The 21,129-nt window shown below is 37.2% G+C and overlaps 1 protein-coding gene across 4 annotated transcripts in view; it reads left to right on the forward strand.

Moving 5' to 3' along the window:
* Positions 1 to 20,618, forward strand: part of NUP62 (nucleoporin 62) — a 77,640-nt gene extending 57,022 nt beyond the window's left edge. For 3 of the 4 annotated variants that reach the window (XM_074207031.1, XM_074207030.1, XM_074207029.1), the window contains one exon: positions 5,317 to 8,985. In XM_074207031.1, coding sequence (XP_074063132.1) covers positions 5,317 to 5,408 — 92 coding nt within the window. In that variant the 3' untranslated portion in view covers positions 5,409 to 8,985. Of the gene's footprint in view, positions 1 to 5,316; positions 8,986 to 19,232; positions 19,543 to 19,764 lie in introns of those variants that run through there. The other variant, XR_012472498.1, reaches the window with a different exon arrangement.
* The last annotated feature ends 511 nt before the right edge of the window (positions 20,619 to 21,129 follow it).

Raw genomic sequence — 21,129 nt, forward strand, 5'->3', positions numbered from 1 at the left:
AAACTCCCAATGAGACTCAAGATTGTAACACATACATTCAGCGGTCATCTTAGATTTAAGACCACTCAGCATCTGATTTAAAACAATTTTTTTTTATTTTTTAGTTTTTTTAGTTTTTGCAAGGCAATGGAGTTAAGTGGCTTGCCTGAGGCCAGGTTTGAACTCAGCTACTCCTGACTCCAGGGCCAGTGCTCTAGCCACCCCTAAAATAAAACAATTTTAACCTTTTCTCTCATTACAGTAACGCCTCAAACATCCTTAACCAAAATGAATTTTTTTCCCCAAATATTCCCATATTTTCCTTTTCCTGGTATACTTACCTAACTCACACTCCTTTCCTTAAACTAGAACTTGAAACTATAATTATCCTAAGAATTCCCCATTCTTCTTACCTAAATATCCCCTCTAACACAAAAACTAAGGAAACTTAATTCCTATTTTAGCATGGAGCTGATAGCAGGTGTCAGAGCCAGACACCTAACCCATCTCTGGCTATTAGATCCAGTTTACCTAAAACTTTTTTTTTCTGGTTTGCTTAGTAATTATAAAGATCCAGGACATTAAAGGAAAATTACTTTATAGATATAAGTATTCAATGTCAGTGTCCAGGCAGGTCATGTGGGTAAGTCTCTTAGGCCAGATTTATTCTTCTAGATGAGACATTATCCATCTGTCATTTTGGGGAAATCAAGTAAAAGGGGTCCAATCTCAGTCATACTAAGAAGCCACCCCTTCGGCTGTACATCCCCGTCACCTAGCATCTTTAGCCCATTGGCTTCCTTGACTCCAAGAACATGACATTTACCCAGTAGCATTTCCTTTTGTTGACGATCCTGGTATCTGATATGAGAGAAAATTAATTAAAAGTCCCATGATCTAAAAGAGTTGTTTTATCTAATTAGAACTTCCAGTGAGTATAATTCACTAATTTCCAATTATAATTTTAATGGAATCCCAATCAATGAAACCCCTACCTAAAGCTTTGAGTGTCCTTCCTGGGTCTTTCTAACTATGACTGGCCCTACAGGCCTCATCTCCTACTAGAGATATCCCTTTGTCTGAAATAATATCCACTCTATATAAAGATGGTGTATCACATTCCCCTTTGCTAGAGAAACCTCCTTCTACCCTCTTAGAACAAAAAAAATGCCTACTTTGTCCAGGAGATTGCACAGAGAAATCTTGTGTTTATCTTTCTCATATTACATGCTTTTGCTTCAAAGCAAACAACCACAGCTTTGGAATATACATATAGATCTAAAATATTCCCAATTCACATATATGGTTAGAAACTTCTGTACCTAAAGTTGTTTACCTACTATCCATCCTCAACATACAAATGGTTATTTTTGTTTTGGCAATTGGGTTAAGTGACACAGCTAAGCAATCATTAAGTATCTGTTCCCTGATTTGAACTCAGGTCTCCTGACTCCAGGGCCTAGTGCTCTATCCTGTGCACCACCTAGCTGCCCCCTAACATACAAATTACTTTTCAGATTTCTTTAAAATCATTAAGACATCTTAGGTAACTTTAAATTTCCAACATACGTTATTAATTTCATAGTAACAGAGTAAAACACAAATTACTAGATTGTATAAAGCAATCCTTCCATTATTACATTACTCATGAACCCACAGATCTATCCCAGAAAGGGTCATCCTTTTTCATATTTTCCTTATTGCCCTTCAAAGCAATCACATTAATCCCAGGCTTTAACAATACAGTATTTAAATAACATTCACAATAGATAACTAAATATTGCAAATATGATCTCTTTGCAGTTACAAAAGAATATCACATAACTGATAGATACATCTTATTCATCAATAAGTTACCTTATAGCATCAGTCAGAGCCCCACACATCAGCTGTCTGCAGATACTAACAAGTCCACTTCCTTGACTTCTTTAAAATTAAGCATACATTGTTAATATATATTAATCATAAGATTCTTATTTAAAGATCTCATTTCCCTTAGAGCAAAATGAATATCCCATGATCCCACTTTTGTCTCTTTACCCAGATTCTTAGAATCCAATTTCATACATGATACATTTAAACTAATGCAATTACAATTAAACTTCCCAACCTTAGTTTGATAAAGACTTTAGAGTACCTTACACAGAGAACCAGCCCTCGTGTTCCAAAAGCTCTATCCAAAATAAAATACAATTGGTAGCAGTATTAAACTTAACATTAAGACCAATAAGAACTTTTTCCCAAAAGAAATCAGTAAACATCCCTGGTAGTAACCTAGGTATTTCTCTTCTTAGTAACACAATACCACCCAAAGGTGTTAAAATAGAGTACAAAAGTTTAAAACCCCAAACCACTTAACTCCTTGCAAAAGTTACAATAGTGCTAAAATAGTTTAATCCTAAACTACTTTAACAATCTAGGTTATTTGATTCCTCCCATTCTGTACAAATTTTGTCAGAATGTTACAACACCAATATCCCTCTTTTAAAAACCCTCAGCGTACTTCCCCAAAACTCTAGTTCATAAACTTTAAAAACAATGAGAGTCATCACTCATTTATTCATTAAGCATGATTTCCTTTCAATAAAGGAGTCTCTTAACCCCTGGATTTATATTTTTATATATTTTTTTCTTTCCCTTTAAGGCTTAAGCACTTGAGCTCTCCTGTCTCCTCTCCCCCCCCCCCCCCCACACACACACACTAGGGTTCAAGCCTTAACATGATGGCAGATGGGATCAAGACCACCACTTGTCCAACCCACCACCCCCTCCCTCCACTACAGGGAGGAAGCATGGAATGTTTCCCAGACACTCTTAAGGATAAAATCTTCCCTCCTAGAACTTCTCAATCTTTCCCTTGAAGGTTCTTTCTTCTCTTAAACTCTTCTAAACTCTCTCCAAAGCACAGCTTTTTCTCTTTTAAGAGTCTCCTTCCCCTTTTCTCTTTAACTACACACTAGCACAGCTACCAGTAAGGGAGGGGCTGATTTCCACATGGGGGCCACTGCACAACTACTTCCTTCTCCCCCACCTTCTGAAACTCCTTGGCCCAATTCCCAGCTCCCCCCAGTTAAAACTTCAGCTGGGTCCTCAGACCCAGAAATGCCTAAAACAGACACTTAACATAGAACAAACACACAGTCCCGCCAGAACATTCAAACTTACTCACACAGCACTGGATCCCATCAGCTTCCTTGCGACTTTCTTGGCTTCCAGCTAGCAGCCACGTAGCACCCTTGCCCCCAAACCTGGAGGCAACCTTCCCCCTTTAAGATTTTGGGGAAATTCCTGGAGTGGGAACCCAAATCCCCCTCATTGGGACACCCTTGTATCCTCTGGCCTCTCCTTTGGTATAACTCTCCCACATGGAGGACTTCTCAACCAGTCCAGGGTGGTTCTGGCCATCTATGCCACCCTGGAAATCAACCCTTTACCATGGTTTTCCTTCTAGAACATTTTAATCATTCTTGGCTCCAAACCTGGGCCAATCTTCCCAGGAATCTCTGAGATATTTCCCCAGCAAAGAACACCAAGAAAGTAGGCTTGAAATCAAGCCATATGCACTCATTATTTTCTTGTGTTCTTCCTGGAAAATACCAGGAAGAGATATACTTAGTCCAGAGTGGTTAAAAAGTTTTTTATTAAGATATCTTGACAAAATGGCACACCTCTCATGGTGGGAGAGAGGGGGGAAGGGAAATCCCAACATACAAGCTCTTTTATGCACTTTGAAAGACTTTGTTCCTGCCCCATTCATGCCAGTCATAGGCTGGGGTCACAGATCTAATTGATACATTGGTTCCTATGTTTCCCCACCCTGCTCATTATACTAATGAACAAGAACAGATAGATCTCTTTGAGGATGTGCAAAGGAGAAGGTCAAGACTAGGTTATTCTCATCTAATTTGTCATCTTTGGAATCAATTAGGAGAACTCTCCCAGTTTTGTGATTGGCTAGGGCTGTTTCCCCTTTGTAATGGATTTCAAAGGGTCCCCCTTCCACACCCTGTGAAGACCAACACCCTCCATTCTTCACAATATCTTTTGACCATTTATCAATTGGAGAATTGATCTCATAAATTTGATAAAGTTCTCTACATTTGAGATATGAGTCTTTATCTGAGAAACTGGCTACAAAACTTTTCCCATTTCTCTACTTTCTTACTAATCTTGCCTGCATTGGATTTATATGTACAAAACCTTTTTAATTTAATGTAATCAGAATTAATCCGTTTTATATCTCACAATGCTCTTCTGTTTTTTTATTCATAAATTCTCCTATCCAAAACTCTGATAGATAATATGTTCCATGTTCTTCTAATTTACTGATGTATCTAGGTTATGTATCTATTTTGACCTTATCTTAGTAAAGGGTGTTAAGATATTAGTCTATGCTTAATTTTTGCCAGACTGTTTTCTAATCTTCCCAACACTTTTTCTAAATAGTGACTTTTTATAACCAAATCTTAAATCTTTACATTTGTCAAATACAAGGTTACTCTAATCATTTTCTGTTGTCTATTCTGTCGCAATGATCTACCTTTCTGTTTCTTAGCTAGTACCTGATAGTTTTTATAATTACCACCTTTTAATACAGTTTAAACTCTGATACTGCTAATCCACCTTCCTTTACTTTTTTTTTCCATTAAATTCTGTATTCTTGTATCAGTCCCACTCACTTGCTATAGTTGTGAGATGAGGATAACTAAATGGGAGTATTGTCCTATAGACTTAGAAAGGATAAATTGCCAGATCCAGGAATGGTCATTAGTAATGTTATTTGGTAGCCCAAAAAGTCAATGTATTCTTGGGCTTCTGTGATCTGAGAAGCCTGGTTTCCAGGAATGAGTTTCTATTGGCCTTAGTGCTAGTTAGTTAGCGTTCCATTCAGGCACTGTGTTTTAGGGAGGACACTCCAGACAAAGGCAACCAGGGTGATAAAAGACCTTAAGTTTCTCCCATATGAGCATCTAGGAAAGGAGCTAGGTATACTTTTAGCCTGCAGACCTAGTAGTATTAGGGAAGATATAATAACTACCTACAAGTATCTGAAAAAGATACTATATGTGAGACACATTTGGTAACGCTTCTTCTTGGCCCCAGATGGCAGAACCAGGAGCAATGACAAATAGACAGCCATAGATTTGATCTAAGGAAGTAACTATCTTCATTAATTGATGTGGAACAAAGACTGGATGATCGCCCGCTGAGTATTTGGAAGAGGGGTCTCTTATTTAATTATGGGTTATAAGAGCTGACTGCTAAGGTTCCTTCCAACTCTGAAGTTCTGTAAAATTTTGCCCTAGAAAAATGATTGCATCATGTGTTTCCCCACAGCCCTGTTGCAGCGGAAGGTGGAAGAGGTATCAAAGGTTTGCGAGAGTCGTCGCAAGGAGCAGGAACGCAGCTACCGGATCGTGTTTGATTAAATGCCCCAAGATCTCTTGGATAGTGTTGCCTTGGTCATTACCCATTACATAAAATGTCCTAGGTTTAAACTTGAGAAAAGCATAGTTACATATTGCAGTTATTTTTTGTTCATGTGGGTGTTTTTCTTCCATTCTAAATCTTAAGTATAACATGCAGTTACTCTATTGCAGTTAATTTTTGTTACAGTACAGTTTATGGGAATTTTTTTCTCAATTTAAAATCTTTATGGTAATAAGAGAAAACTATGCTGGAATTTGCATTAGTTATATCAAAATTTTGTCAATCTTTTTATGGCCATTAAATTGCTCAATGCTTTCTGAAGTCTTCCAACAAATGTAAACGTGTCACTTCTTTTCCCCCTTCCTCCCAATTTCGCCCAAAGAGAAAAATGTGGGGGGAATGATGCTGATATCCTACTTAATACTACTTGCAGTCTCGGGGTAGCTAGGTGGTGCAGTGGATAGAACACTGGCCCTGGAGTCAGGAGTAGCTGAGTTCAAACCCAGCCTCAGGCACTTAATAATTACCTAGCTGTGTGGCCTTGGGCAAGTCACTTAACCCCATTGCCTTGCAAAAAACAAACAAAAAAATACTACTTGCAGTCTAAAATAAAGAATAAGGTATAGTCTCTGACCTTGAAAGAGTTTAATCTAGTTAGAACCTTAGACACAGCCCTCTGCAAGCTGGGTTAAACTAGAAGGGCATGAGACTCCAACCAGACCTTGAGAAACAGTAATATTTAGACAGCCTTCCACTTAGTTTTGCTAAATAGCTATGGTAAAACATTCATTTATTCATCTTAAAATGTCAGCTCCTCAAAATAGATGGGGTTTTTTTAAAGCCTTAATTCCTGAAGCTGACCTACATAATATCATCTAATTTGTTTGACTTAAATTTTAAAGGGGATCATCAAAGAATATAGGGACAGCTAGGTGGTACAGTGAATGGAGAGAATTGGACTTGAAGTCAGGAAGACCTGACTTCAATTTCTGCCTCAAAATACTAGTGTGACCAACCTTGAACAAATCACTTGGCCTCATTTTTCTCATTTGTAGAATGGACATGTCTATAGCACCTCTTTCACAGGGTCATTTTGTGGATCAAACGAGCTTACATGTAAATTGCTTGGCAAACTTTAAAACATATAAATGTTCGTTAGCTTCTTAGATAAGCCTCTCAGAAATCACTATAGCCTATTAATTGTAATTCCTTTGCTAGATTGCATTTGATATGATATACTTAAGATCCTAAATTTAGAGCTGGTAGGGGCTTTGGAGGACAATTTAGTCCAGCTTCCTCATTTGATAGGTTAAGAAACTAAAGCCCACAAGTGAGGCCCAAAGGACACATGGGTGGCCTTTTATTTGAACTTGTTCTTGTACTCACATTGAAGTCTCTTTCCACATACCATGACACTGAAGGAGGAAATTAATAGTTTTCAAGTGAATAACTAGGGATCTCAGTTATCTAATGAACAGGAAAGTATCAACTCACTTTTCCCCCACTCACATTTTAGAGAAAGCTGTTGCTCAAAGGACCAAACTTTTAACGACAAAAATACTAGAATATATGTTATGGGATACCTAATTCCCTCAGTGAATGTCCTAGGAACACTCCTTTTGAGAGAAAGATTGGCTAGGCTGCCCCTTTTTATTTACAGGAGTAATGTTTGTTTTTTGACTCCTGGTCATGGACGATTTTTCCTCCTAATGTTTGTAGGTTCCAAGTTTGTTCATAAAAGTGTGTGTGATGTATACCATAAAGAGAAATCAAGAATACTATAAAGAATAAAAAACCCTGAACTAGAAAGGTGTGATGTTTAAAGTTCAGTTTCTGGGTGGCTAACCATTTTATTAATAAAAAGACCCATGACACTCAATTGCTGACCAATCACAAAGGTAGGCTCATCTCTTTAGGTCTCAGTTTCCTCTAAAGAGGACATTGAACTTGACTCCCTGAGATTTGTCAAATTCCTATTTCTGGTGATTCAAGTGAGGAGAATCACTGATACTTAGAAGAAACTTACCTATAAAGCAGGGGTTCTTAGCCTTTTGGGTATCCTTGACCTCTCAGAATGTTTGAAAAGATAAAGTACATAGAATTACAAAGGAAAACAATTATTAAAGTGGTTATCAAAATATTTCTTTTTAGTAATTTATTTTTCCAACTACATGCAACAGTAGTTTCAACAATCTTTTTTTTTTTTTTTGGAGTTTCACATTTTTCTCCCTCCTCTTCCTGACAGAAAACAGTCTAATATAGGCTATACATGTATAATCATGCTAAACAGATTCATATTAATCGTGTTGTAAAAAAAATCAAAAAGAGGGAAAAAGAGAGAGAAAAAAAGACATAATATATGACAACTTTTAAAAATTAGAGATGGTAAGCTTTGATCTGGATATGGATGGTATTTTCCATCACCATAGTTGATCATCACCCAGTGTTAGTGTGTACAACATTCTTCTGGTTCTGCTCACTTCACTCAGCATCAGTTCATGCAAGTCTTTTTTCAAGCTATTCTGACATCCCATCCTTCATCATTTCTTATAGAATGATAGTGTTCCAATATATTCATATATTTGTTCAGCCATTCCCCAATTGATGGGCATTCCCTCAATTTCCAAGTCTTTGTCACTATGAAAAGAGCTGCTAAAAATATTTTTGTACATGTGGGTTTTTTACCCCTTTTTTGATTTCTTTGGGATACAGATTTAGTAGGGATATTGTTCTGCACAATTTTATTACCCTTTGGGCATAGTTCCAAATTGCTCTCCAGAAAGGTTGGATCAGTTCAAACTCTACCAATAATGCATTAGTGTCCCAGTTTTCCCATATCCCCTCCAACATTCAGAATATTTCTTAGGTTCATATCTAAGTCACTATTGATTAAAGAAATGCAGATTAAAACAAACTGATAGACTACCTTATACCTATCATAAATTACAAATGCTGGAGGGATTGAGAGAAAAATAAGTAATTTGGAACTAGGCCAAAGGCATTATAAAACTTCATGACCTTTGACACAGTGGTACCACTATTAGGTCTATATCCCAAAGAGATAAAAGAAAAAGGACTTATATGTACAAAAATATAGCAGCTCTTTTTGAAGGGGCAAAGAATTATAAATTCAGAAAATGCTCATCATTTGGGGAATGACTGAACACTTTGGAAATATGTTTTGCATGATTTCACATGTATAATTGTTATATTGCTGCCTTCCCAGTGGTAGCAGAGAAGTAAGAGAGAGAATTTTTAATTTAAAATTTTAAAAGAATGTTAAATAATTTTTAAAAGAAATTCAGAGACTAGCATCACAGGGCCTTAGATCTAGTATTGGAGGAGAATTGGAGTTAATCCTGTCCAAGGGATTGTCAGGGGGTGTCTTGGCATCCCAGCCTTGAAACTTCGAGATTACCAAAGGGGGTGATGGGACTAATGAGGGAAGGGATTGTCACTGTCCATTGATCTCCCCTCCTGGTGGGAATCCTGTGAGACAGGGAGAACTTGACTTAGAGGAGTGGTAGGAGCAGCCAGCTTGGAAAGATACCAGGTCAACCTGATTTTTTTTTTTTTTAGAAAGATTTTATTTATTTTGAGTTTTACAGTTTTCCCCCCATTCTTGTTTCCCTCCCTCCCACCCCCCACAGAAGGCATTCTATTAGTCTTTACATTGTTTCCAGGTCAACCTTTTGAAGTGACTGGAAGGTCCTGAACTCTACTGGTTGCTACTCCTTTTGTGATGTAGTCAGAAAAATATCTGGAAAATCCCAAGAAAAGGTTAGCCTTTTGGATGGTGCAGTAAGGCACTAGCAAAGGATACCTGCAGGAGTTGAGTTACTTGGCATGTGGAACATTGCACTTGCCATCAGACACAATACTTTTCTGGTTTTGCCAGATTGTTTAGTTTCTTTCATCTTTGTTTCAAGGGATAGTTCATTGAGTAGTAGACGAGAGGGTTATATTTGCAAATAAAAGTAAAAAGCAAAAGATATTAAAGATAATTTTGAAAGTATAGTTTAAAAACAAGAAGTTCATGTGCCCATTGGTTAATAACTTCTGCTATAAAATTTCTTCAGGGATCATGAAGTCCTAGAAAAGAGCCTAGAATTCTTAAGGGTGGTAGTTTGCAGTGTTTAAATTGAAGATGGGTATTTCAAGAGAGAATTAGCTATTGGAAGTGAACAGCTCCTCTTTCCTGACCTATTGCAGTAACCTACAGGTTGGTATGCCTGCTACCAGTCTCTTTATGCTTTATCCAAAGGCATCAATCCTAATGCTCAATTCTGTCACCTCCTGAATTGTAACTCCAGTGGCTTCCTATAATCTCCATGATCAAATCTAATTTTTCAATTTTTAACATTTTTATGGGGGCAGCTAGGTGGCGCAGTGGATAGAGGACTGGGCCTGGAGTCAGGAGTACCCGAGTTCAAATCCGGCCTCAGACACTTAATAATCACCTAGCTGTGTGGCCTTGGGCAAACCACTTAACCCTATTTGCCTTGCAAAAAAAAATTTTTTTTTATTTAAATTATGTTCCAAATTTTATTCTTCCATCCCCTTTCCTGATCAGATATAGATTACTGTTCAACCATGTAAAGAATTTCCATTAGTCATTTTGTACAAGAAAGCTTGAACAAAAAAAAAATGAAAGAAGGTGAAAAATGGCATGCTTCAAACAAATAAGTTCTTTTTCTGGAGGTGGATAGTATGCTGCATCTTTGTATTTCTGAGAAGAGCTAAGTCATTCAGACTTCTTCAGATAATATTGCTGTAACTGTACAGCATTCTCTATGTTCAGTTCATTTCACTTTGCATCAGTTTAAGTAAGTCTACAGGTTTTTCTCAAATCGTCCTGTTTGTCTTGTTCTTGTAGCACAATAACATTCCTTATGATCATATATCACAGCTTCTTTAACCATTCCCAGATTGATAGGCATCCCCTCAATTTTCAATCCTTAGCCACCACAAAAAGAGGGGCTGCACACAGCTGGGTGATTGTTGGGTGTCTGAGGCCAGATTTGGGCCTGGGTGCTCCTGGCTCCAGGGCCAGTGCTCTGTCCACTGCGCCACCTGGCCACACCTACTATTATTATTTTTTCAATTTTAATTTTAATTTTTTTCTCCTTTACATTATCACTCATGCAGGTCTATATTTTTGGGGGGGGAGGGGGTATTATGTTTACTCTTAAACAAGAATATTTTAGTAATCTATAAAAAATTATTTGTACAAAATAAGAATAAATAAATTTTTTTAAAAAGTTTAAAAAAGCTGCTATAAATACTTTTGTACAAATTCTCTCTTGGGGGGTATATAGACTTGACATTACTAGATTAAAGGCCATACTTAGCTTTCCATCCCTTTGGACATAATTCCACATCATCCTCCGGAATGGTTGGATCAGTTCACAACTCCACCAACAATGTATTAGTGACCCAGTTTTTCCACTCAGGATCAAATATAGAAAAGCCTCTATTTGGTATTCAAAGTTCTTCATAACTTATCCCCATCCCTACTTTTCTAATCTTCTGTCTTCCCACTGTGGACTATGCAATCGAGTGACTTCCTTGCTGTTCTCACAAGACACTCCTGCCCAGCTTTGGGCATTTTCAGGGGCTATTGTTCATACATGGAATAGAAGCTACTAGGTGATGCTACCGTGGATAGAACACTAAGCTTGGAATCAGGAAGACTCCTTCCTGAGTTCAAATCCAATCACATACTAGCTTTGTGACCCTGGGTAAGTCACTTAGCCCTATTTGTCTCATTTTCCTCATCTGGAAAATGATCTGGAAAAGGAAATGGAACTAATCCAGTATCTTTGTCAAGAAAATCCCTTAATGGGGTCATGGAGAATTCAACTCAACTGAAACAAACTGCAATAACAAAATATTCCTGAGATGCTCTCCCTCATTATTTGCCTCCTGCCTTCCTTCAAGTCCCAGCTAAAATCCCACCTTCCACAGAATGTCTTTCCTAGTCTTTAATTCTAGTGCCTTCCCTCTATTGATTATTTCCTACAATCTTGTCTATAATTTGTACATAGTTGTATGCATGTTGTCTTCATTAGGTTGTGAATTCCTTGAGAACAGAACTTTGTATCCCTAGTATTTCGTATGCAGTAGTCCCTAGCACATAGTAGTTGCTTAATAGATACTTACTACCTGACGGCTGTTTTAAGAATGTGGCATGAATGAATGGAATACAGATTGCTGGACTGAGGCTTTGGGTAGAGAAATAACAGCAAAATTTGACTTATGACTGGAATATGGGAACAGAAGGGGACACCTTATAAAAGAATGGATTCGATTAGAAAGGTAGTAGAACCACTTAATTTCAAGATTTATGCCTGTGAAGAAATCCCATGAATGTGAAAAGAGAAATCATGGTGAAAAGTGAGGCAAACAAGCTGTATTGCAATGGGAATATGCTACAAGTTACCTGATAGAGTGCCCAGGAACCTATAATTAGGATTACATGTGCTTGAGCAAACTGAAAGATCAGTGGGCATAGGCTTCACACCTCTGGGTGTGAGGGGTGCTGATCCCTTTTCAGGTCTGCTTTCCAGCTTTGGTGTCCAGCTGATTCATCTAACTCAACCTGTGGCTCTAAGAAGTGGAGTCTTTTCTGCAAATGGGCTAAACAAGGTTAAGGGTAACTGAGGGGTCTCATACTTGTCTATGAGTGAGAGGGTGTGTCTACACACATGTAAAGACTTGCCCTGGTGGAATGGGCAGATGAGAACAATTTGTTCCTTCAGCGGTGAAGGGTTTAGAGCTTGGTCAGATATCAGATACCAAGGTCAGCCACTGCACCTAGAGCCATCACCATTTGTCTTGATTGACTGTGTCTTGCCATTGAACTGTGATAACTCTGGAGAGAGGCTGATGGCTTTGTGCAACTTTGCCTCATTTGAATTCAATTTATGCAGGAATCAAAAGCCATGACCTGTGAGAGGCAAAGTGATGAAGTAGCAGTGGGATTCGGCAGCCCCCTGGGTATCTAAGCAACCTTTTAAGGATCACACTGCTCACTTTCTGGTATGAGGAAGGGGCTAGAAAATGTGCCCTAAAAATTGTCTGATTACCTCAACACCTTGTAGTCAAAATATACAAAGCTGAGAAAAATGACCCAATTATAAATTGTATACCAAAGCTTTTTCAAGGATGAGTCTACTCACCATAAATATATGGAATGAATGTACACTCAGATAAAATCAGTAAACCTGAAAGATAAACAGCTCTTTTTGTAAGTGAACTCGGTAAATACCATATCCACATAGCAGCCTTGAGGGGCAGCTAGGGGGCACAATGGATAGAGCACTGGCCTTGGAATCCAGAGGACAGGAGTTTGAATCCAACCTCAGACACTTGCTACTTACTAGCTGTGGGACCTTGGATAAGTCACTTAACTCTGATTTCCTCTCATCCAGGGCCATCCCCAGTCATCCTGATTCATATCAGGCCACTGGACCCAGATGATTCTGGAAAAGAAACTGGGGCTGGTGATATAGCATAGCACCCCCTCACTCCAGTTCATGTGCTTGTCATAGCATTAACTCCCTGGTGTTGTAGTCTTCTTCCAAAATGAAGAACAAAATTATTATGATCCCCAGTACCTAGCACAATTCTTACACAATAGGTATTGACTTGTTGATGGGTTGTTAAGCTCATTCATAAAACAGAAGGGTGACAAAATGGATTAGAAAGCAGAAGCCAGCAATATATTGTATACCAGAAATACACTTAAAAAAGATTCGTGCAAATCCACATCATGGCTTCACCTCCCTAATGCAGAGGATTTCAGTGTGCCCCTTGCAAGACCAAGGTAAATCTAACAAAACAATAAGAAATAAGCTTTAAAAACAATGGAATAGTATTTTAAAAACACTTAATGTAGCAAAGCTGTTTATTCCTGAATAGAAATCAGGAATTTCTCAGCTTTGCATGGCACATTTACCAAAGCTAACCATGTGCACAAATAAAAACAAAAAATATAAATAATAAACACATGCTATACTAACTTCACAAACAATGCAATGAAAGTTATAATTAATAAAAAAGAATTTTAAGGGGCAACTAGGTGGCACAAGTAGAGCCCTGGCCCTAGAGTCAGGAGGACCTGAGTTCAAATCCAGCCTCAGACACCTACAAATTACCTAGCTGTGTGACCTTGGGCAAGTCACTTAGCCACACTGCCTTGCCCCCAAAAAATTATTCACACTTAAATATAGACTAAAATAATCCTTTAAAAATTGTAAGTTAAAGAAAAATGTCAAAAACAAAATTTTGTCCAAGAAAAGGAGATCCAGGCGACAATATACCATATTTGGGGGCATATCTGAACACTGTCAAAAAAAGAGATCAATTCATTGGGTAGGAACTTAAAAACAAATAGGAAAAGCAACAAATAACAAAACAAACATAAAAATACAAATTCTGAATATCAAAAGAGACCAATATGATTAAAAACAAATGCCATTGAAAGGATTATAGAAATGAGGTGTTTTTATTTCTTAGAAGATTAATAAAATATTAAATCATTACCTACTTTGATTTTTTTTAAAGAAGTTCAAGTTACCAATATCAATAATGAAAATAGAAAACTAACAACAGATGATGAAGAAATCAGGGAAAAGGTTGGAAAACTTATGTTGTTATATGCAAAAAAAACCTGATAAATAAATAGATGCATAGCTATAAAGATATAAAATAACATAATTAACATAAAACAAAGCAAGAAAGAAGAAACAAGTATCTATTAAGTGCCTTCTACATGCACTATGCTAAGTGCTTTATAATGACCAGATTTGATACTTACAATAACCTTGAGAGATAGGTGCTATTCCCCATTTTATAGATGAGGAAACTGAGGCAGTTAGAAGTTACTGACTTACCCAGGGTCACACAGCTGGAAAGTATCTGAAGTCAAATTTGAATTCAGGTCTCCCTGATTTCAAACCCAATGCTCTGTCACAAGAATTTAACATAATCTCAGAAGAAGAAATTGAATAATTTACCAAATTAACATCTAAAAAGAGAAAAGTGATGCATATAATCAAAGGAGAGAGATGGTAAAGAAGGAACAACCATAAAATTTAAAGATTCACTATGACCAGGTTATATTTCTATCAATCAGAAATTCCAGGTTGGTTCAGCATTAGGAAAATTATAAATGTAATAAAAAAACAAGAACTACATGATTATATGAGTACATATAGGAAAAGCTTTTGGCAAAACACTCATGTTAAAAAAAAGTATAAGTAAATGGAATGTTCCTTAATAATAAAAGTAATCATTCAATTTTGATCAATGTATAGCATGGAAACAATGTAAAGACTATCCGACTGCTTTCTGTGGGGCCTGGAAAGAGATTGGGGGAAAAATTGTAAAATTCAAAAAACAATAAAAAATAAAAAAATTAATTTAGGTAGTATTGTCATTTCTATTATATTGGCTGAGTCAACTCATGAGTAATTAATATTTCTCCAATAATTTAATTACTCATATAAAGAGTGTTTTGCAGTAGGAATCATAATTTCTGTGTGCATCTTGACAAGTAACTTTCCAAGTATTTTATACATATTGTTATTTTAAATGGAATTTATTCTTCTATCTCTTTTTGGTTTTGTTTGTAATATACAGAAATATTGATGATTTATGTGGATTTATTTTATAGCTTGCAATTTTGTTGAAGCTATTATTTCAATTAATTTTTAGTTGGCTCTCTAAGTAAACCAGCAAATAATCAGTAATAAAAAAAATTGTTTCTTCTCTGTCAAAAAAAATAATATGGTATAAAAGAAAAGTTATTAATTCTTATAATGTTCTCTGGAATTTAGACTCCAGTTTGCCAGAAACAATTTTATCTAATTCTTTTTCATCTATATCCAAGCCATATCTGAACTGGGCAAAAAGATGCCTTTCAAATGACTCCCATCAAGATTTCAGATAACATTTAAAGGAACCTTAAATAAAGAAAATTTTATAATTAGATTTATAATATAATAAATATGGGGGGGAAATTGGGAAATACTTTGGATTCTGATCAGTGCCATGATAAACCAGGAGACCAAAAGGATGAAGTTTAAATATGCCAAAAATTTTTAATGTAGTGAGATATGTATGGTTTGGAACCTGCCCAATGTGGGAATTTATTTTGCCATGTATATATTGAAAGCTTTGTATTTTCAGGTTTTATTTTTAAATTTGCTCAATGTGAGGGTGGGGATATGGGAAGGAGTGGTAATGAAAGAATAATAAAAGAAAACAGATTATTGATAGAGTGGGGCTCTCTAGGAGGGGGAGAGGAAGGGGAACATATAAGGGAAAGTTTGGGTAATATAAAAACAATATGGGGGGGGGGGGGGCTAGGTGACGCAGTGGATAGAGCACCGGCCCTGGAGTCAGGAGTACCTGGGTTAAAATCCGACCTCAGACACTTAATAATTACCTAGCTGTGTGGCCTTGGGCAAACCACTTAACCCCATTTGCCTTGCAAAAAAAAAAAAACCTAAAAAAACCCAATATCAATAAAATTTATTTTATTTAATTTTTTAAAGAAAACTTTATATCTTTCAACCATTCATTCATTTACTTATGGCACAAGGTAATTGGGGTTAAGTGACTTATCTAGGGTCACAAAGCTAGTAAGTGTTAAGTTTCTGAGTCTGAATTTGAACTCAGATCCTCCTGACTTCAAGGACCAATGCCATAGTGGCCTGTGCCACTTAGCTGTCTCTCGACCATTTATCTATTTGGGAAGAACTCTTAGTATTAAAAATCAATTGCAAATCAGTTCCTTAGGTATTTTGGATATGAGACTTATAGAGAAATTTGCCGCAAATATTTTTCCCCAATTAGTTGTTTGCCACCAATATCAATTACATTAGGTTTGTTTGTATAAAGACTTTGAAATTTTATATAATCAAATTGTCTGTTTTATGTTCTTTGCTCCTCTCTATGATTTGCTTAGACACAAACTATTCTATCCATAGATCTGAAAGGTGATTTCTTCCTTGTTCCTTTGCTTATGATGTGATTTTTTTTTTTATTTAAGGCAATGGGGTTAAGAATGACTTGCCCAAGGTCAGACAGCTAAGCAGTTAATTGTCTGAGACTGGATCCAAACCCAGGTCCTTCTGACTCCAGGACTGGTACTCTACTACTGTACCACCTAGTTTTTATATCTAGGTCGTGTAGCCACTTGGAACCTGTCTTGTGTGTGATCTGAGGTGTTGCTCTAACTCTAATTTCTACCAGATTTCTGTCCAGTTTTTCTAGTAGTTTAGGAAGTAGAGTGGCGATTGGGAGGGGTTTGTTTTGTTTTTTGTCTAATAGCTTTTTCCTCACCCAGTAACTAGAATCTTTGGTTTATGGAACCCAAATTGCTATTATGTTTGTTCACTTCTGTCTGTAGTATATCTAATGCATATCACTGATTGACCTCCTTATTTTTTAATTAGTATCAAATTATTTTAAGTTACTAGTGTGAGTGGGACAGCTAGGTGGCACAGTGGATAGAGCACAGTCCTGGAGTCAGGAGGACCTGAGTTCAAATCCAGACTCAGATGCTTAATTAAGTAATCCAAATCAAATCCTTAATTAAACTTAATTAAACCTAGCTCTGTGACCTTGGGCAAGTCACTTAACCCCATTGCCTTACAAAAAAAAAGTTACCAGTGTGAGACCTGGTAACTGCCTCCCTTCCGTTTCACTTTTTCTAATTATTACTATGGAGATTCTTAACCTTTTCATTACTATTTTTCTTGCTCTTTAAAATAGTCCTTGGGTAGTTTGATTGGTACAGCACTAAAGAAAGAAATTAATTTAGATAGCATTGTCATTTTTATTGTATTGATTGCTCGTAAGTTCAGTTTTGGCATGAAATGAGATGTTCATAAGACATTGAACAGATAACAAAATAGTAAACCTAACACAGTATGGATACGTAACAAGTATTCAGTAGAACACATGCATCTGCTGAGACTTGCAGGGTAAGGTGATTTGCATGGTGTCCAAATATTCACCAAGTGACCCTTAAGTGACCTAGAAACTTCATTAAGGAAGGTAGATCTCTACAGTGTTGTCCTCTTTTAAGGAAAATTAATCTCTTTTGAAGAGAGAAAGAGAAACCTACTATTTATTTGTTCAATGACATAACATCCCCATGAGCGGCAAGGTTCTAAGGATCTCCTGGAAGAACTTCTACTATGTAAATGTTATCAGGGCATTCATTCATCCCTGGCTTTTCCACCGAAACTTTTTTCTCCCTGAGAACCATATCAAGAGAATAATGAAAAAAATCTGCCCCTTTAGAGGCCCTGCTTGAAGGACTTCCCATTTCTTCCACAGTAGCTAAATAAGTATTCTCCCAATCACCACCAAGTCAGCCAGGGGCTCCCCTTTCTTCCAGTGGATTCAAATTCCTAATAATTTTCCACCTGGCCACTTTCTTGGACTTCACAGTCTCTAGAAACTCATCATTCTGCCAAATGAAATCAACTCAGAAACTCCCATTTTCATATGCAGGTACAGCACTATTGTTTAAAGTCTAACTGTGAGTGGCAAGGCTATTCTGAGTAATATGCATATTAAAATCAATTACAAAGGATTTATGAGGGAAAATGCTCTCCACCTCCAGAGAAAAAGCCAATATATAGAATTAAGTATTGTATAGATCCACATCAAATGTTGGCATTCTATAATGTAGGGCTGGGAGAAAGACAACGTAAAATTCAAAGTGTAACAAAAATCAACAAATGTTTAAAAAAGAAAAGAAAGAAGCTCTCACCCCCCGGGGTCTTCCCTCCCTCTAGATGGAAGAAGGGATAAATATCTGAGAGCTTCTCCAAGATCCTTAGTTTGAAAAGGACACTCTAGGAATTTACCTTATTTCCTACCGAGTTGCTTTCCTAGACTTCATGCTCTCCAACAACCCATCATTCTGCAAAAAAATCAAGCCGAAAACTTCATTCCCTCAGATCATTTCCCACCCTGACTGTAAGACTTCATCGTGTCCCTATGGGGTAAGTTACCCTGCCTCTGCCTCCCCCACACGCATCCCCTTTTTTCAGCTTTTTATATGATGTCTTCCTCTATTAGATTGAGGACACAGAGTCTGGCATATAATGTTTATTAACTCAACTCTGAAATTCATCATAGATACTCACAATTTCACCTCCTCTGTACTATTAGAAAGCAGGTCATCTTCCATTGATACCACTCCTTACTCCAAGCCCTTTCTGTGAAGAAGTTATCTGAACTATGCCAAAGGAATGGTAGTCTGCTAATTGAGGGTTACCTGAACTATTTCTCCAAGTTATACAGAGCCTTCAGAGAGGAAAAAGACTTTGAAGCTAACGAAGCTCTTCTGGAGAAGAAATAAGGAATAGATAGGACTAGTTGGAATTATGTCCGAAAATAGTCCATTCTTTTCAAGTAAGTCTTCCTCAAGACTGGATGACAGAAATCACTGGTCCAGAGTCTTTTCATCCTTAGAGTGGTAATAATTTGTCACAGACGTAGTTTCTGAAGGTTGGACACCTAACCTGGGTTGTCAGGTGCATTACAATGCAACTGTTGATTATCTGTGCAAACCTCTTGCCCTGAGAAAAAGTGACATTTTTTCAGTTGGGAATAAGTAGAGAGCCATTTGAACTAGGTACCACTCCAACTGGTAGAGCCAAGTTGGGTAGTAATAGCTGCCTTATCCTTGGTTAGGAAGATCACATGATAGCAAGCCCTACACAACATGGTAACACCACATCAATGTCTATGTTGGTAATAAACATATTTCCCAATTTCTGTTGTTTTTTTAACAGCTCCAATCTGATTGATGTCTCATGATGGTAACATGCCCTACAAACAACTGAATCCAATAGAAGGCATCATCAAAATTCCCCCACTGATCCTGACCCCAAAAGGTAGGATCTTTGGTTGTCCAGACCTCTGCTCTCTAGACCTTTGACCAGATCCATGATTATTAACCAGGAACCACTGTCGATGAAGACTTTCTCTGCTCCATCCTTCAAGACTTTCCTAGATACACCTTGGAGTTTATGCTACTGAAAGGACTTTCCAGGATCCCCAGTCAGCAAATTGACCTGCACCTGTTTTTGTACAGCCAGAGAGGTATGAATTTTTGAAAACATGCAATATAGTTTTATTGTATTTAAAAATGTAACAAACAATCCTAACAGGCAATCCTACAGCATGTGGCCAGATGATTTGACCCACTCTATGGGCCAAACTATGGTTTGAGGATTTTAGTTTGAGGATTCCTGTCTTAGGATATTTCCTGTTATTAGATAAATAGTTGATAAAATACAGTTGTATATGCTTCTCTGATAACAGATGGAGTCAATGGCAAACTAAGGGAAATAGTGTTCCTCAGAACCCGGATCTTATTGGCGGGACCCACTGGACCAGAAGAAGAGGCAGGATTGCAGGATCTGACTTAAATGCCTCAGTCTCTAACAGTCACGACTTGTTTCTGAAGAGAATTGACACCAGAGGGAGCCAGATAAATGGGATTTTGAATATAACATTTCCATTTATCAGTAGAAACTCCCTATATCCTACCTACTTTGTTAGAAGGACAATTTTGAACCATCCAATCAACTCATAATAGGCAATTCTAGACAAAGAATGATTTTATGGCCTTTTATCATCTATTCAATAGCAGCCAGGACCCTACATATAGGCACACAACTGCTTTTTTTTAAAAAATATTTTTTCATTTCAATTTCAATTTCAATCAATAAAATACATCTTTTCTCCCTTTTACCTCCCACCCCAAACCTCCACTGAGAAATCAAGAAAAACAAAACTCCTGTTACAAACATATGTAAATAAATGGGGTTATGATCAACTATGATGCACTTATTCATTTCAGCAGTACAATAATCAAAGATAATTTTAAGATACTTGTGATGAAAAATACCATCTGTATCCAGAGAAGGAACTGTGGAATTTAAATGAAGACCAAAGGGGCGGCTTGGTGACACAGTGGATAAAACACCAGCCCTGGAGTCAGGAGGACCTAAGTTCAAATCCAGCCTCAGACACCTAATAATTACCTAGCTGTGTCACCTTGGGCAAGTCACTTAACCCACTCCCATTGTCTTGCAAAAAACAAATAAATGAAGATCAAAGCTTCACTTTTTAGAAGTTGTCTTATGTATTATGTCATTTTATTGTCTTTAATGTTTTGTTTCTTCCTTTTGGATCGGATTCTTCTCTCACAACCTGTTCAATATTGATCTGTTTAGCAATGTTACAAATGTAAAGCGTATATCAGATTGCTTTCTGTCAGGGGAGGGGGGAAGAAAAATTGTAAAACTCAAAACTAGCAAAAAAAACGACAGGTAAAAACTACCATTGTATATAATTGGAAAAAACAAAATATTTATTAAAAAAAAAAGCACATGTAATCAAACAGAATAAATTCTCACATTGACCTTGTCCAGCAAAATATGTCTTAATCTGCACTCTGAGTCCATCATCTTCTATCAGGAAATGGGTATCCTTTGCCACTGGGAACAGGTCTCTGTTGCATTGCCCAGACTGTGCCCATGTTACAGTCTCAAGGCAAGGAGGAGCACTGTCAAGAACTCAGATCCTGCTTCCAGTTACAGGGCAAAAAAGAGTGCTTGTGATCACTCAATTAACCAGAGCACAGGCCAGCAGAGAAGTGGCCATGCCTCTCCTGAGATTACC

This window comes from Macrotis lagotis, chromosome X (genome assembly GCF_037893015.1).
Source record: "Macrotis lagotis isolate mMagLag1 chromosome X, bilby.v1.9.chrom.fasta, whole genome shotgun sequence".
NCBI lineage: Eukaryota > Metazoa > Chordata > Mammalia > Peramelemorphia > Peramelidae > Macrotis > Macrotis lagotis.